The 18,526-nt window shown below is 45.6% G+C and overlaps 1 protein-coding gene across 1 annotated transcript; it reads right to left on the minus strand.

Moving 5' to 3' along the window:
• Positions 1-1,311: 1,311 nt before the first annotated feature.
• Positions 1,312-8,431, minus strand: CREBL2 (cAMP responsive element binding protein like 2). The gene is made up of 4 exons (XM_040437090.1): positions 8,174-8,431; positions 7,393-7,590; positions 4,627-4,771; positions 1,312-2,158 (listed from the first exon to the last, which is right to left on the minus strand). The coding sequence occupies exons 1-3, from the start codon at positions 8,186-8,188 to the stop codon at positions 4,631-4,633; spliced, it is 354 nt and encodes a 117-aa protein (XP_040293024.1). The 5' UTR covers positions 8,189-8,431; the 3' UTR covers positions 1,312-2,158; positions 4,627-4,630.
• Positions 8,432-18,526: the final 10,095 nt, after the last annotated feature.

Below are 18,526 nucleotides of genomic sequence, written 5' to 3' on the forward strand. Positions count from 1 at the left end.
CAGTCAGTTTTGTCTGCGATTGCGATCAGTTTTTTCCGGGTGGGTGCAATGCGTTTTGATGCGTTTTTCACGCGCGTGATAAAAAACTGAAGGTTTACAAACATTACTTAGCAACCGTCAGTGAAAAACGCATTGCATCCGCACTTGCTTGCGGATGCAATATACGCTTTTCACTGAAGCCATTTACTTCTATGGGGTCAGGGCTGCGTGAAAAACTGAGAATATAGAACATGCTGTGTTTTTCATGCAACGAAAAACTGATGAGTGAAAAAACAAAAACAAACACTCATGTACACAGAAACATTGAAATTAATGGGTCAGGATTCAGTGCGGGTGCTATGCGTTAACGTCACGCATTGCACCCGCGTGAAAAACTCGCTCGTGTGAAAGGGGCCTTAGTATCCTGCAAGGAAACCAGTTTTATTCATCACCTGTAAAGTGATTTGAAAAGACACTACAAAATGCCCCAAAATAATTCCAATAACCCTGAGACTAGGGTTGAAACGAGTACTCAAATTAATCAAGTAACTTGACACCTTATTAATCACCGCTCCCTCCGGCTGGCGCTGCACTGTCCTCCTGACGTACACACATCATCAGGAAGTATGACCTGACGCTGTGTGAGGTCAGGTCCCAATGCATCGTGTGAAGAAGAGGATGCAAGATCTGTGGAGTGTCGGTGGCGCCCCTAGCAGGAGAGGTAAGTATTTGACTGGCGCTGCGGCTGGGCACTGATGGCTAGGAGGGGGAGTGGGGAAAGTGATGGCATGGGGTAGTTCATGGCATTGGGGGGAGCTGATGGTACAGGGGAGTTCATGGCACTTGGGGGAGCTGATGGCACTGGAGGAGGAACTGATGCTACTGAGGGGGCAGCTGATGGCACTGCTGAGGACTGATGGCATGGAGGGTGGGCTGATGATGGCATGGGAGGGGCTGATTAATTTTTATAGAATGTTTTTTTAATTCGTTTTTTCATATTAGAGTACTTGATTAATTGTTGGATTAAATTGGTAGAATACTTGATTGCTAAAATAATCGATAGCTGCAGCCCTACCCGAGACACGTCGGATTATCAGAAATCTGTTGTACAGAATGAACAGGTCACCTCTCAGAGTTTTCATTATTTTATTGCACAAGAAATTCTGCACAGTTTTGTCTCTACACAAGTCCCAGGTGTACTGTCCCTTTAAATAACGTATAACATTCAGTTCTGTTATTCGGTTTTACCTGAGCAGACACACAGAATATGGAATGATGCAAGCTATGCTATCCAAGATAACCTGCAGAATGCTAATCTAGCTGATTATGATCTATTGTAATGAATTCTGCTGGAGTTCCCCTATAACTAGCTTATTTCATTTGGTGATGTTAATAACTGGGGGGAGGGGAGGGGGGTTGTCCCCAATAATATATGAAGAAGAGGTATGAAACTCAAAGCTATGGATGACTAAACCAGAAGTTATAAGGGAGTAAGGAAAGGATTTGTTTTGGGTAGAGTTACCCTTTAAGCTAAGAAGTGGAATGTTGCATTTTGTGCAGTGATAGGATTTCCTCATATCTGTAGCATACCACTGGTTGTTTTTTTCTGGACAGGACACATGATGTGCTACTTTCTGTCAAATTCAGAGAATCCCTTTAAGGGCACTTTGTGTGTATGTCTATGGCTGTAATGTAGCAGAGCTGTAAAGCTACAGTTAGCTGAACTGACAGACAACATCAAGCAGAACGGACAATAGATGCTGACGCTCCAGCCACTGCTAACTTCAGATATACCCATTGAATGCACATGTCTGACCCCCAAGAACTCTTCTTAAATGGACCGACACAATTCTGCATTGCATACTGGAGCATGTAGTTACAGAATAGTAAGGAGACTAGCTTCTTATAGCACTAAAAGCAGAACACCAAGTATCTAATCCCTGGAGCCTATTTGGGGAGCAAGGTCGGTCTCTCTCCTTGGCTACGGACAGGGAGGTGACGTGCAGTCACAAACACAAGAGAAACATGAGTCCAATGTGACTTCCATTCCTGTCTGATGTTACGATCAGGGGTCTTGGGTCCAGAGGGGCCATAATAGATTCTTAGCTGCCAGACCCCCGTTCCTCCACATAGCCGTCTGTGCATAGACGTGTCCAACCAATAAAAGAACACACCGCTCCTATCAAAATAAAACAAAATTTGATTTTGTATGGATGACTCTGAGTGCCTACAGTTCCATAACACGCCATGTGTATATGCCCTTAAAACCCACATATCCCTTCACAACCAATTTTTATTTCTTCTCTGCCTCTAAAATGAAAATGAGCTTTGCAAATGGCCTTGGTTAAATACTGCGACTGTTTTGTGTCTCCATGGTTACAGACCACAAACAAACCTTACGTTGTCAGATCCTGCAGTCTTAATGCTGAGTTCACAAGGGCGTTGCGGGAAAATGTGCGGGTGCGTTGCGGGAACATGCACAATTTTTCTGCGCGAGTGCAAAACATTGTAATGCGTTTTGCACTCGCGTGAGAAAAATCGCGCATGTTTGGTACCCAAACCCCAACTTCTTCACAGAAGTTCGGGCTTGGGATCGGTGTTCTGTAGATTGTATTATTTTCCCTTATAACATGTTTATAAAGGGAAAATAATAGTATTCTGAATACAGAATGCATAGTACAATAGCGCTGGAGGGGTTAAAAAATAAATAAATAATAATTTAACTCACCTTAATCCACTTGCTCACACAGCCCAGCATCTCTTCTGTCTTCATCTTAGCTGTGTGCAGGAAAAGGACCTGTGGTGACGTCACTCCGGTCATCACATGGTCCGTCACATGATCTTTTACCATGATGATGGATCATGTGCTGACCGGAGTGACGTCACCACAGGTCCTTTTCCTGCACACAGCTAAGATGAAGACAGAAGAGATGCCGGCTGTGCGAGCAAGTGGATTAAGGTGAGTTAAATTATTATTATTATTTTTTTAACCCCTCCAGCGCTATTGTACTATGCATTCTGTATTCAGAATGCTATTATTTTCCCTTATAACCATGTTATAAGGGAAAATAATAATGATCGGGTCTCCATCCTGATAGTCTCCTAGCAACCGCGTGTGAAAATCGCACCGCATCCGCACTTGCTTGCGGATGCTTGCGATTTTCACGCAGCCCCATTCACTTCTATGGGGCCTGCGTTGCGTGGAAAACGCAGAATATAGAGCATGCTGCGATTTTCACGCAACGCATAAGTGATGCGTGAAAATCACAGCACATGTGAACAGCCCCATAGAAATGAATGGGTCCAGATTCAGTGCGGGTGCAATGCGTTCACCTCACGCATCGCACCCGCACTGAATACTCGCCCGTGTGAACTCAGCCTTACTACTTCCATCTCCTTCTTTAAATCCAACCGAATGTTGGTAAGGTAAAAACAGGAGACAGAGGGAGGGCTGTGACTGTGATGTGAACCAGAGTTGAAAACACAACAACAGTGGGAATGTTTTAACAACAAAAAAAGTTACAGCTTTCAGAATGCAAGGATGGAAAAAAAAAATAAAAAAGGCCTTAACCCCTTAAAGAGGTTTGATATTGATGGCCATCAGATCAGTGGGAGGGGGAGAAGGGGGGGTCTGACACTGGTGTCTATGAGATGCTGAACTGTAGGGTCAGCGTGCAGGTCACATAGTACAACTGAGGAATGGAAAAGGAGTGATCATTTTAGAAGTAACCCATCACAAAGAAAATTTGCAGCATGGCTATTTGCTGGACGCAAGATACAAGTGCGCCAAACAATAAAAAACTTTTCCCGGAGTTTTGCTTTAAAGAGGTTTTCCAAGATTTTTATACTGATGACCAATCCTCTGGATAGGTCGTCAGTATCTGATTGGTGAGGGTCCAACAACCGGGACCCCCGACGATCAGCGGTTTGAGAGGGCGCCGGCGCTCCTGTGAGCACCGCAGCCTTCTCTCTGCCATGTGACCAATGAACGAGGCCTAGTAGCAGCTCACCCCCCTTGAAGTGAATGGGCCTGAGCGCGATACCAAGCACTGCTGCTATACAATTTACAGAGCTGTGCTTGGTACATGGCGAGAAGGCAGCGGTGCTCGCAGGAGCGCCGGTGCCTTCTCCAACAGCTGATCAGCAGAGACCCCCACCATTCAGATACTGATGACTTATCCTGAGAGTAGGTCATCAGTATAAAATACTTCTGGGCATTCTGGTTATATGACTGACAATAGCTGCTAGGACTCCAACCGATCACGAGAATGGGGACCCCGTACCCCGTGCAGCCACCCCCAAAATGAACAGCCGAGTTCAGAGCTCAGCTACCTCCGAAACTCCCATAGATATGAATAGAGGTGCTGTCTGCATGCTCGACCTGGGGTGGGGTTCCATGGGGTACAGGGTTCCTGTTCTCTTGATCGGTGGGGGGCCCAGCTGTAGGATATCCAGTGATCTAATAGTTATCCCCTATCCTGTGGAAATGGAATAACATTATATAACCGGAATACTCCTCAATTTTTGCGGAGGGGGTGGGGGGTGGAAGGCTGTGACTTGTCAATACACCTAATTTATCCAACCCCGCCCCACAATACCATACATACTTATTACCAGTACGTGGTGCAGAGATAAGCGGCTACTCACCATTTCATTTCTCAGCTGGTTCTGTTTTTACGGATCTTTGCTGTTTACTGGAATTTGAAGATTTATTAAGTTCCTCTCCGGTGAGAAGAGCTCGGATTTCAGATGGAATTTTACCTTGATCCATCGCTTTACACCACTGCTTGTACTAGATGGACCAGAACACAGAGAAGGGTAAACGATAATACAACCCATATCACGTCAACGTCCACAGAGGGGAAGGGGCCACGGACAGTACATGGCGCATACAATGATCACTACAGGTTTTTATGAGAAAAATAAAAAAAGGTCCAAGAAACCACTTGTATTTTTTTCTCCATATCGCTTGCGATTTTTTTAGAGTAGGAAGTTTTTTCCGCTATAGGGAAAAAGATTTAAAAAAATGCCTTAAAAACCTGCAGCTTCAACATGCAAGAGATAAAAAGTCACCAATCTGAGAAAATGTCAGACAAAAAAAACCTGCATTTCATAATTTAACATTTACTTTGAGCTACCAAAAGGAATACAAAAAATAAGCAGGTTAAAAAAAAATGCCATAAAAGAGGGCAGAGTCAGTGTTTGATCAGCGAGGCCTCTTGCGGATTCCGTTTGCGGTCCATATGTGGAACCATTCATTTCAATGGTTCCGCAGAAAATACGGAATGTACTTCGTATGCATTCCGTATCCGCATTTCCGTAAATCCGTTCCGCTGAAAGATAGAACTTGTCCTATTATTGCCTGCAAATAACGATCCGTGGCTCCATTCAAGTCAAGGGGTCCGCAGAAAATTCGGAATGCATATGGAACACATCCGTATGTCATCCGTTTTTTGCAGATCCATGCTTACTTTGCCCATGTGTATAACTGTTTAAACACATTACATTAATGATTAAAAATGTTAGGCTTCTGTTTGCGATCCACAAACAACGGATAGCATGCGGAAACCGTACGGAAATTTTTTGCAGAACTATGGAATGGAAACAAAAAACGGAACAGTGGATCTGTTAAAAAGCGGACCACAAAAATACTGAAAAAAAACTGAGATGAGCGAACTTCTGTTTTAAGTTCGGCGTCTAAAGTTCGGCTTCCGGTTAGTGGAGGATCCCGATATGGATTCTGAATTCCGTTGTGGTCCGTGGTAGCGGAATCAATAATGACCATTATTGATTCCGCTACCACGGACCACAACGGAATTCAGAATCCATATCGAGATCCTCCGCTAACCGGAAGCCGAACTTTAGACGCCGAACTTAAAACAGAAGTTCGCTCATCTCTAAAAAAAAAAACATACGGTTGTGTGCAAGAGGCCTGATTGTGAGCCAAGAACAGTTCTGGGTCAAAAACACTGAATGGATCGGCAATCTGGGAGATGCGGATCGGAAGCACTAAGGAGTGCTTCCGTGGCATTTCTGTCTGTGCCTCCGCACCGCAAAAAAATAGAACATGTTCTATTTTTTTACGGTGCGGACGGATCACGGACCCATTAAAGTTGAATGGGTCTTGATCCGTCCTGGCCGCCGCACGGATGCTGCGCGTGCATTGGGGACCGCACATTGCGGTCCCCAATGCACGGAAAGGCCGCATGCATGAGCCCTTACACTGTATGGGTAGGTTCACATCTCCGCTAATATAATCATCCAGTCGTCTGTTTCGGCAGAGTAACAAATTACTGATCTGTATCTGTCATAGCCGGATCCCCATTGACTTTAATGGGATCTAGCTTAAATGCCACCATTTAGGATGGAAAGCTGCCGGTTCCCATTATAGTGAATGGGGATGTGGCAGTGGACAGCCGTGTCTGGCTATGACGGGTACAGCAACTCCTGCTCTGCTGAAACAGACTACCGGATTATTTTAGCAGAGATGTGAACCCTAAAAGGCAGCTGCAGCAGGAAACTGTATGAAAGAGACCCTACCACAAGGTGGCGCTTCAGGACTTGTGATTCTGATGTCTCTCACCTGACTTTCTATACATTTCTATCTCCTTTCCATTTGCAGGTCAACATAGTCTTATTGCTCCCTGTTATCATCCATTTCAGGCAGGAGAGCCATGGAAGCATTCCTTTCTATACCCAGAGGCTGTAAACCTGTCCAGAGCGGACACAGCATCAGTCTATTGAATCACATCCACAGCACAAGTTGATAGTTTGGTACAATGTATCAGTCTGAAGTCAAGGCAGATTAGATCACAAAGGGCTGCCTACACTGGATACAACTGCAGCAAACCCTCAGCTGTAATACTGGTTTTCAGCTTCTGGATACAAGAAATATAGTAGAGGAATAGAAGATAATGGGAATCACGTATTACGTCCCTCTATGCCAGACACTGCCATTAAAAAGTCACACGGGTCCATGTTGCGTCTTTATCCCATTTTCACCACTGGGGACTGGTGGGGCAGGACCATCAGCCCCGGCAAATTTACTGGCATAAATGACAACTGAAATCTACTCCACTAGGGACTGGCACACAGAATGGCAGAGGATTCACCTAAATTAAAGGGAACCTGTCACCTGGATTTTGAGTATGAGTCACGTACAGGACTCCTCTCGGGTTAATTTGCCTATGTATAAAATCTTTTTGTTTTTTTACACAATAAAAGCACAGAGCTGTGGGGACTGGGTATTGCGGATGTGCTAGTGGCCATCTAGCAACCCATGTCCTCAGCTCTATACACAAATCCCGGTGACAGGTTCCCTTTAATGTCACCCTCAAGCAGCACAGGGGATATCACAGGCCAGTGTTTTACGGGCTCGAGTGGGTACTAGTATTTAGGAAGTCTTTGACTTACCATCTCCAGCTCCTCCCTCAGAGCACAGATGGCTCGTTCCCGGCTGGACACCAACTCCTCCAGGTACTGGTAACGCAGTTTCTTCCGGGCTCGACATTCCCGCGCGCTCTGACGGCTTCGCTCCAGTTTGGCTTTCAGGTCAATTTTGGCTGGTTTCCTCCCCCTCTTTCCAGGCTTCTTCACCTTTCCTCCAGATACCTGTAAAGATGATTGGCCTGAGATACTGTATTCTGACATTGATATGTATTACTCCAATCACATCCAGAGCTGCGCTCACAATTCTGCTGGTTTCCTGCTTGTTTGGCATCTGTAGAGAGCATGATAATGCATTGTGGGAGCCTTAGTGATTACACACTATCCCACAATGCAATGCAGCATAGAGCAGGTAAGACATGAGGGGGCGTGTCTGTCAGCAAACTGCTGAGGGGGCGTGTCTGTCAGCAAACTGCTGAGGGGGCGTGTCTGTCAGCAAACTGCTGAGGGGGCGTGTCTGTCAGCAAACTGCTGAGGGGGCGTGTCTGTCAGCAAACTGCTGAGGGGGCGTGTCTGTCAGCAAACTGACAACAGATTCCAGGAGTCAGCCAATGAGATTGTGAGTGCTGCTCAGGAGGTCCAGCCCTGGGGGCATCACCCTCCCCTGTGGCAGTCCAGGTTGTCATGACAGCCCTGGTCCTGGCCAGTGGTCCTCCTCCCCAGCAGGCCGGTCCAGTAGGCGCTGCACTGGTTATAATGGAGCAGGCAGCTGTAGATTATAGCAGAATTTGGCTCCTTATGCTCTTACCTTGTTTTCCTCCATGTCGCTGATGCTTTGTGCTCCGAATATAGCAGATGGTATTCTATGGCAGCTTCCCACTGATGTACGCTCAGCACTACTGGGCCCCTGAGTCGTCCTGTGGCCCCTAACACGCCGTACAGCTCTTTACAGGCCCTTGAGGAAAAAGCCCAGTTTGTTTACAATCGCTCAGCTGACTCCCGATCCTTTAAACGGGAAGTGGCGTGGAGACTTCTGGGAAATGTAGTTCTCCACCTCTCCACACACCCATCTGTGTCGTGTATACGAAGGGACTTGCTCCTGATGTCACGGGAAGAGGTGGAGTCTAATGGGCGGGGCCGCGAGGGTTACGAAAGAAGCGCCAGTGCACGCACGCTGGTGAGGAGGGGAGTCACAGGTGGCCCCGTGTGTGGAGGGGGAAATGGGGTTTCTTTGACATGGGACTATTTTTTATTTATTTGAAATTGTGTTTGTTTTTTAATTACAGGAGACTGTATGGTGGAGATTTTGAAGGAAGGTGTTTATTTTATTATGTAACTGTATGATGGAGGGGAGTGATTTTTTTTTTTTACATAGGACTTTCTGATGGAGGGGAGTGATGTTATTTACATAGGACTGTCTGCAGGAGGGGACTGAAGGGAGGGGAGTGATGTTATTTACATAGGACTGTCTGCAGGAGGGGACTGATGTTATTTACATAGGACTGTCTGCAGGAGGGGACTGATGTTATTTACATAGGACTGTCTGCAGGAGGGGACTGATGTTATTTACATAGGACTGTCTGCAGGAGGGGACTGATGTTATTTACATAGGACTGTCTGCAGGAGGGGACTGATGTTATTTACATAGGACTGTCTGGTGGAGGGGAGTGATGTTATTTATATGGGATAATTGTATGTTGGAGGTGGGTGAAGCTTATTACATGGGACTATATGTTGGAGGACACTGAAGGGAGACCAGTAAAGTTTCTCATATGGGACTGTAAGTTGGAGGGGCTGAAGGGAGTGGAGTAAAGATTCTTACATGGGACTGTATGTTGCAGAAGACTGAAGGGAGGGAAATTGGGTTACTTGCTGAAGGAAGGGGAATGATGTTTTGCACATGGGGGGGGGGGCTGTATGTTGGAGTGGGTTGAAGGTGTTGTTTTTTTTTTTGTTTTTTTTACATGGGACTCTTTGTTGGAGGGGAGAGATGTTCCTCAGAGTGGGACTGTATGTTGGTGGTGACCCATAAAATGGAGATACTCCAGATAGGTATTAAACCATGTTTATAGGCTTTCTGATAATGGTGACTTTGTTGTAGTTTTGAGATTTTATTTTCTCTAACTTTACTTATCGAGTCTTTTCCTCCCCCAGCCTGTGACCCCACAGCATTGTTAGGCCCTGTGAGGGATACCACCCCTCGTGCCCGCTTGACGTCAACTACGTCGAGCTCACAACATACGATATGGTCACTGGTTACCAAGGCGTGACGTTACGCCCTCCTGGAGGAGTGGGTAAGGTCAGTCTTGGTACAGTTTTCACAGACTCCTCCTGTCCACACGGGCACAGAGAGGCAACAAGCTGAGAGAGCCTTTTCACTGCCCCAGTGAAACAGCGCGTTCTCAGCCCGGAAAGACTGCCACCAGTTCCTTGTTTGATATAAGCCCGATCCGCTAACGGGATTATATAGGGTAAGGAACAAACCCGCGTAGCGTATTACTAGGCCGAAACACGGACGTGGGGATTCGTGATCGAGACACAAGACAGCACAAGATTAAATTATATATTTAATTGCCTTAAGGACTCACTAGAAATAACACTATACACACAAGGAATATATACAGTGGTCAGAGGTTACAAATATAGGTGGTATGGTACAAACAGGGTTAAGCAGAACAAAAGTCAGTTTACCAGATGGATGAGTCCTTTTAGGTTGTGATGAGTTCTTCGCTGTATTCACATGGAGGGCAGTGATGTCAGCAGGTCCCTCTAAACACATGGCACGATGTGATCCTCCTTTAGAGAAAAGACATGCCCGCTTGCTGGCACAAGCCTTTTACGGTTCAATCATTATTTTATTAAATCGTATAATTGAATAATGTATAAATATATCCAATGAGTATACAAAACAGTAAAGTACAAGGTCGAGAACTGGACATACCAATAAGTCTGAGGTAGTATTACATTCAATAATTAGTCTTACGGAACAAAATTTCAAGCATTAGCAGGCACAAGCCTTTTAAACTGTAGCCGGCCCCTCCCGGCCTCAGGGAGGGGTCCACTCCCCCTCTTCTGGGCTGGCAGCAAATGACCCACAAAACCCTTTAGGGTTCATCGCTCCAGACTAGAAGGTCACAGGGAGATGGTTCTGGGACCAACAGACCTGCCTTGGTTCCGACTACAAATAGAGTCCCAACCAGGTACCGTTATGTGGTTTCTGTGGGGAGATATGTATATCTCCCCTCCCTGGCATCCGAACACAGGCCTGTTCATCGTGGCCACAGGGACACAAATATGTATCCGTTTTGTGCCTGTGATGGCCGGACGATTTGTAATTCCTTATGAACTGCCGGCTCCAATATGTCTGATAATTCTGACTAAACTGGGAACTGGCCTAGACCCCCTGCACAGAGGTCTTTCCTGTTCCATTAGTTGGGTTCCTGGCTGGCTGAATGGAGGTGAGAAATGTAAACAAAGGTGGACTGCTAGAGGCTCTCTGCCATCTGGCTGGCTGGCTTTGAAGCAGGGCCCCCCTGTGGAGCTCACTACCTCTGCTACCTTTCAGCAGATGGTTGGTGTGGAAACATGGCTGACAGTAAATATTAATCCATATTCCTCACAGGCCTCTTTCACACAAGCGAGTTTTCAGCGCGGGTGCAATGCGTGACGTGAACGCATAGCACCCGCACTGAATCCTGACCCATTCATTTCAATGGGCCTGTGTACATGAGCATTTTTTTTTTTTTCACGCATCACTTCTGCGTTGCGTGAAAAACGCAGCATGTTCTATATTCTGTGTTTTTCACGCAGCCTTGGCCCCATAGAAGTGAATGGGGCTTCAGTGAAAAACGCATTGCATCCGGAAGCAAGTGCGGATGCAATGCGTTTTTCACCGATGGCTGTTAAGAGATGTTGTTTGTAAACCTTCAGTTTTTTTATCACGTGCGTCAAAAACGCATCGAAACGCATTGCACCCGCACGGAAAAAACTGAACGCAATCGCAGACAAAACTGACTGAACTTGCTTACAAAATGGTGCGAGTTTTACTGAACGCATCCGGAGCCAATCCGTCACGCTCGTGTGAAAAAGGCCTTACAGCGCCCCCACTGCCCAAGAGCTTGGAGAAGTGGTCAGTGTAGTGACAACCATGATTAAATTAAAAGGTGTTAAAGGGGGTTTCTGAGATTTGACTGGTGACTAGGGTTGAGAGAAGCATGCTTCAGATCATAGATCTAAGGTCGCTTCATTTAAAACTTCTTTTGAATGCTGTATAGAAACCCATCTCTGTACAGCATTTAAATGTATAGGCTCCCCTGAGGTGAAATTCGTTAAAGGGGTTGTCTCACCTCATTAATCAATAGTCATTCTGTTCCTTGCAGCGTGATGATTGATTTTGCCATTTACTTCTATTTTCCATTTTTCCTCTGTGAACTCTTTTTCCCCAGCTAAGACTCCCAAATTGCCTGCTCATTTCTAGGGGCTACGGCCACCGCTATAATGCCATCAGTGGTGGCTGTGCAGGCGCATGGAAAGAGCTTTGGCCGACTGCTCTGGTGGCTGGGATTTGCAGGAACGAGCGCGCACATATTCATGCGCAGTGACTCCCAGACACCTCGCCTGTGCTCTGTCACATTCTCCCGCAGCTTGTGGAATCTATAACGCGGGAGCGTGCACGCACAGGCAGGGGGTGGGATTGCATTATCCCTGCCCTGCTCGTCTGTGGCTTCAATCAAACCTATCAGCACCGCCCCCCCAGCAGGCTAGGAATCAAGGCCCTGAGAGGTGTGTGGAAGCCAGGAAAGACCGAGGTGAGACAACCCCTTTAAGTCTGAAGTCTCTAGAATTTGGCATTCTATTTGACAACTTGAAAACCATCTTAAAACAGCAATCTAAAGTCAGCTTCGGTACCAGTCAGTACCTACGCCGACTTCGGATTGCAGTTTTAAAATGGTTTTCAAGTTGTCAAATCGAACGCCAAATTCTTGAGACTTCGGACTTACCAAATTGCACCTCCAAAGTAAAGCTCAATCCTACTGAAGACCTATCCCCTGGATCGACACCGAGGACCGCCCTCCCAATTGGCAGTTAGAGAAGGCACCAATGCTCACAGTAGTGCTGCGGCCTTCTCTCTGCTCACCAAGCACAGTGCCGTACATTTGATAGTGACTGTGCTTGGTATTGCAGCTCAACCCCATTCATTTTAATAGGGCTGAGTTGCGCCTGGGCCATGTGAACCGTTGAATGTGAAGACCTGGCCTAGACAAAGCTTGCGAGAAGGCAGCACCGCTACTGCGAGTGCCGGTGCCTTCTCAAACAGCTGATCGATTGTGGTCCCGGGTGTCAGACCCCCACTGGTTAGATATTGATGACCTTGGCAGTGACACATTGAACCTGCTGAGTGCCTGTATTCACTGAAGAGCAACCCACAGCTTTCCTCCCCTATTATTTTAAAGGGGTTGTCCAGCTTTTGCTAAATGATGGCCTGTCCACTAGATGATGCCAGGATTTAGCAGAGCCAAGCGAGGACGGATAGGAGCTCTGCTTAGTACATTGCTGCTCTGCTCCATCCAGGCATAGTATATTGGTGCATGGTATCCTATGGCAGAGGGTGCAGGCAGGAGCACACATTGCTGCAGGGCATCGATCACTGCAGCGCATATTGTAGAAATCGGAATCCGTACACTGCATATATGGCTACGGAACGATCCTCTATGTGCTGCAGTGAGGAGCGCTTAAGGAAAGCCTGAACTTCTGGAGCCTCATTTGATTGTAAAATAATAAATGAAGTATTACAAAATATATTATTGGAGTACTTTTGACAGTTGAAAAAATATTTCTTGAAAGTATAGGTAAACTTAAGTTTTTTATTTTATTCATTTTTATTAGTAAACCTCCCCTCAGATTACAAGAAGGGGGTTCTGTGTCCCTCTGTAGCAACATGCAAACTTTAAATTTCACTCCAAAATTAAATCAATGCACACAACTGTAATCTCCACCTCTAACACATGAGTCTCAAACTCAGCCAGATGTATGGGCCTTACATGGGAAAAAAATTTGAGTAGAAGGCATACATTCTTTTCAAATACAATACAAAATTATTAATAGAATATAACACCACGTACCTATTACATCCAGTAATGTCTCCACTGATATAGACATTATCTTTCCAAATCGTCTCCATTTGGACCAGACAACACATGATGACTTCTTTCTGCCGTGTCTTGTCCTCCCCTCAAGATCGTCCATTATTATCAGATCGGCGGGAGTTAGGCTGGTTTCACACGGGCTTTGCGGGAACACCCGCGATTTTTCCGCATTGTAATGCGTTTTGCACGCACGTGAGAAAAATCGCGCATGTTTGGTACCCAAACCCGAACTTCTTCACAGAAGTTCGGGCTTGGGATCGGTATTCTGTAGATTGTATTATTTTCCCTTATAACATGGCTATAAGGGAAAATAATTGCATTCTGAATACAGAATGCAAAGTAAAACAGCGCTGGACGGGTTAAAAAAATCATGGTAAAAGATCATGTGACGTACCATGTGATGACCGGAGTGACGTCATCAAAGGTCCTGTAACTGTATTTAATGCTCACCACAGGTCCTATTTTTTTTTAACCCCTCCAGCCCTATTTTACTTTGCATTCTGTATTCAGAATGCTATTATTTTCCCTTATAACCATGTTATAAGGGAAAATAATAATGATCGGGTCTCCATCCCGATCGTCTCCTAGCAACCGTGCGTGAAAATCGCACCGCATCCGCACTTGCTTGCGGATGCTTGCGATTTTCACGCAACCCCATTCACTTCTATGGGGCCTGCGTTTCTTGAAAAACGCAGAATATAGAGCATGCTGCGATTTTCACACAACGCATAAGTGCTCATCTGAACAGCCCCATAGAAATGAATGGGTCGGTATTCAGTGTGGGTGCAATGCGTTCACCTCACGCATCGAATCCGCGCGGAATACTCGCCCGTGTGAAAGGGGCCTTACACTACATTTTCTTCACAGTATAACCCAACAGTTATACTCCGTCTGCACATTGCCACTGAAGTGAATAGGACGGCGGAGTTGTAATTATCTATTCTCCCAAAATATCAGGCACCAAATCAGCCAATAAAATCAGCCATATGCAACAGCATATGAGAAACATTCAACTAATATGTATAACATATACATAACGATGAGGGAAGGTCCTCGAAGCCCCAATTATTCCTCTTAACCCCATATGGGGAATTTCATCCGGCCTCCAGCGGATGAGTGCCAGCTCTGAGGCACCAACTGATGCAGACCTAAACCCACCACAACAAACCACTGGGAGTCCAGCACCAATTGTGGAGCCCTCCCATCCTCCACAACCTGTGATTCCACCAACTTCGAGGACCTCCCACTGCCGTGACAAGGACAAAAACATACGCAACAACCCAGAAAACACCAAAATATCAAGGGTTGGTGCTTCACAAAAAGGACCCACAAAATGGCACCTGTATCACCTTCCCTGCCCTTCTTTGCCCCACTTAAAGAGGACCTGTCACCCAAAAATGCAGTGCAATCTGAAAGCACCATGTTGTAGAGCAGAAGAAGGTGAGCAAATTAATTTGATTTTGTGGGAAAACATTCAGTAAAACCTGTAAGGCTACTTTCATATATAAATTTAGCTGTCCGGTTTTGAGATCCGGCAACGTATCTCAAAACCACAGCACAAAGCTTCTGTTCGAATAATACAAATGAACGCATCCGTTCAGAAAGGATCCAGTTGTATTATATCGAAAATGAAGAAACCGGATCAGGCACTAAAACCATTATAAGTCAATAGGCGTCGGATGCATTTTTTATGTATCTGAAAAACTGGATCTGGCACCATTGACTTACATGGTTTTTGGTGCCGGATCCAGCTTGTTGAGTTTTCCACGCCGGACACAAAGAAGCATCAAACTGGAACAGAATGCATTCTGGTGCACTCCATTCTGGTTTGTTCAGTTTTGTCCCCATTGACAATGAATGGGGACAAAATTGAAGCAATTTCCTCCGGTTTGGACATCCTCTGCCAGATCTCAAAACCAGAACGGAAATCGCATATGTGAAAGTAGCCTAATTTATCCATTTATAGCTTTGATTTTTTTTTCACCTCTTGTCAGGGGCGTTGCTATGGTCTCAAAAGATCCGGGGCCCAAGCCCCAATGAATATGGCCCAGTTCTCTAAGTCAACCCTCCCCCGCACACTGCATTTTGCTATACAGCAGCACATACCTGTAACATCCAGAGCCTCCCAGGTGACGTCTTCTCCAATGTAGATCTTCTCTGTCATCATCTTCTCCATTCGGTCCGTACAACTTCTCTCAGCCACCTCGTCTCTGCAGAGTGTGACACACAGACATCTTAGCTTCCTCACTTTTCTATTATCAACCCCCAACCTCGAGTCCCAACAGTGTTATCCTACTGCTCGCTGTGCTCCCCAATACCCCCAAATACTATCCTAAAGAAAAATGTGTGCCCCCCATAATAATAGTGCTCCTCATAGTCCCACCAATAGTAATTCCCTTCTAGAATGCCCTAATTTAGTAATACTGCTACTTACAGTGCTCCCAACAGTGATAATGCCCCCACTAGTAATACTGCCCCCTACAGTGCCCCTAACCGTGATAACGCTCCCCAAGAGTGCCCCCATTAGTAGAAGAGCCCTCCAGTATTAATAATACCCTCACAGAGCCCCCAGTAGAAATAAGGCCCCCTATTGTTCTCCCAGTGGTAATAAAGCTCTCTACAGACCCCTCAGTAGTAATAAGACCCCCATAGTGCTCTTAGTAGAAATAAGGCGGATCTATAAGTCCCTCCTATAAACCCCTCAGTAGTAATAAGAATGCCTATAATGTCCCCTGGGTTTATAATACCCCTACATACCCCTGGCAAACCAGCATGTAATTAATTGACGGGAAATGACATAGGTGTCTCCCAAAAGATAATAAGACGATGTACAATAGGCATTATTGTGGGAGAAAAAAATATTTCTCAGCTTTTATTTACATTTGAGAAAAAAGTGTCCAGTCCAAAATTATTCATTCCCTTCTCAATAATCAATAGAAAAGCCTTTATTGGCTATTACAGCAATCAAACGCTTCCTATAATTGCAGACCAGCTTTTTGCATGTCTCCACAGGTATTTTTGCCCATTCATCTTTAGCAATGAGCTCCAAATCTTTCAGGTTGGAGGGTCTTCTTGCCATCACCCTGATCTTTAGCTCCCTCCACAGATTCTCAATTGGATTCAAGTCTGGACTCTGGTTGGGCCACTCCAAAACGTTAATGTTATTGTCTGCTAACCATTTGTTCACCACTTTTGCTGTGTGTTTTGGGTCATTGTCATGCTGAAATGTCCACTGGTGCCCAAGGCCAAGTTTCTCTGCAGACTGCCTGATGTTGTCGTTGAGAATCCTCATGTATTGCTCTTTTATCATGGTGCCGTTTACGGTGATTAGGTTCCCTGGTCCATTGGCTAAAAAAAACCCCCAAAGCATTAGGTTCCCACCACCATGTTTGACAGTGGGGATGGTGTTCTTTGGGTTGAAGGCTTCTCCTTTTTTACGCCAACTGGACACTTTTTGCTCAAATGTAAATAAAAGCTGAGAATGATGTTTTTTCCCACAATAATGCTTCTTGTATAGTGTCTTATTATCTTTTGGGAGACACCTATGTCATTTCCTGTCAAAAAATTACTTGCTGGTTGAATAAAAGTAACTTTTTAAGTCAAAATTTGCCAGGGGTATGAATCATTATGGGCAGCACTGTATGTTACAACAAAAATTTGGCGACTAAAAAATTTCATTTGGCGACTAAATTTTCAGATTAGGAGCCAATGGCTCCTTGATGTTTTTTTTTGTCTGGAGCACTGATACAGTCCCATGTAAATAACATCACAGCCTCCCCCAGCCGCCTACGACATACAGTCCCATGTAAATAACATCATCCCCTCCCACAGCCGTCTTTAACATACAGTCCCACGTAAATAACATTACCCTGCCACAGCCCCTCCAACATACAGTTCCATGTAAATAACTTCCCTCCCTTCAGCCCTAAAATACAGTCCCAGTTAAATAACCACAACTCCCAGCATTGCTCTGCCTCTCCCTTCACTTACCTCTCCTCAGGTAGCAGACATCACCACAGCTTCTTCACCATGACTTGTCCTCTCTGGCACTGGTCACATGATGGTGGCATCATCGTAGGTCCTTCTCAACCACTGCCTGTTTTATTGGTCACATGACCTGTGATGTCACCACAGGTCCTTCAGCTCTTCCAGTGCATTAGATTCAATTGTAATCATGAGGACGGCAATCCAGTTGTATCTAGATGGCAGGCAGGATATTCGGGGCCTGGGACAAAATATCAGGGTCCCAGGTCCCGAATGTTTTAACCTAGCACCACCCCTGCCTCCTGTGAAGAGCTATCGGAACAGGGAGGAGGTGTTATCAGTGACTAATAGGACTGAGTGTATAAATGTGCATAGACATATCTGTCACTGATAACTCCTTCTCCCTGCACTGATAGCATGCGCAGCTTGCTGTTCTTTTATTGCCGTGGGAGTTCCAAATAGCCAAATGAGCGCAGCCATCCCTCCATCAGAGGGTGGCTGCACATGCGTAGCTGTTCTCTGTTCACTTCGGGGGTCCCATTCTTAAGATAGGAGCCTCAGTGCTCCAGATGGGAATACCCCTTTAAGTGTCTCTTAAGTTGCTCCTGTCAAGTCCTCCCTTTAGTAACTCCATTCTAGCATCCTACAGAACTGTCTAAAGTGGAGTTGCTGTAGGGAAGATCTGCAAGGAGCAGGATAGGTTATCAATATAAGATTAGCGGGGGTCCAGCACTCGTACAAGTGCCATGTTGTCTTCACGGTTTACCTGTTCGACATTGCAGTGGTGGAGCAGTGTAACTACAGCGGCTCAGTCCCTTTCACTGGAAGTGAATGGGATAGAGCCGCTGTAATTACACTGCTCTACATACGCAAGACATGAGTAGTACTGCAGATAAGAAGTCGAGATCACTAATCTTTATTTTCATCCAACCCGCTCCTGATTCCCCCACTGTGCACTGACAAACGTATGTCGGATTACACAGCCCAACAGCAGTATGAACTATGTAATGCACCTTTCTTGCCAGTGTGCC

This window comes from Bufo bufo, chromosome 1, assembly GCF_905171765.1.
Source record: "Bufo bufo chromosome 1, aBufBuf1.1, whole genome shotgun sequence".
In the NCBI taxonomy this organism is placed as follows: domain Eukaryota; kingdom Metazoa; phylum Chordata; class Amphibia; order Anura; family Bufonidae; genus Bufo; species Bufo bufo.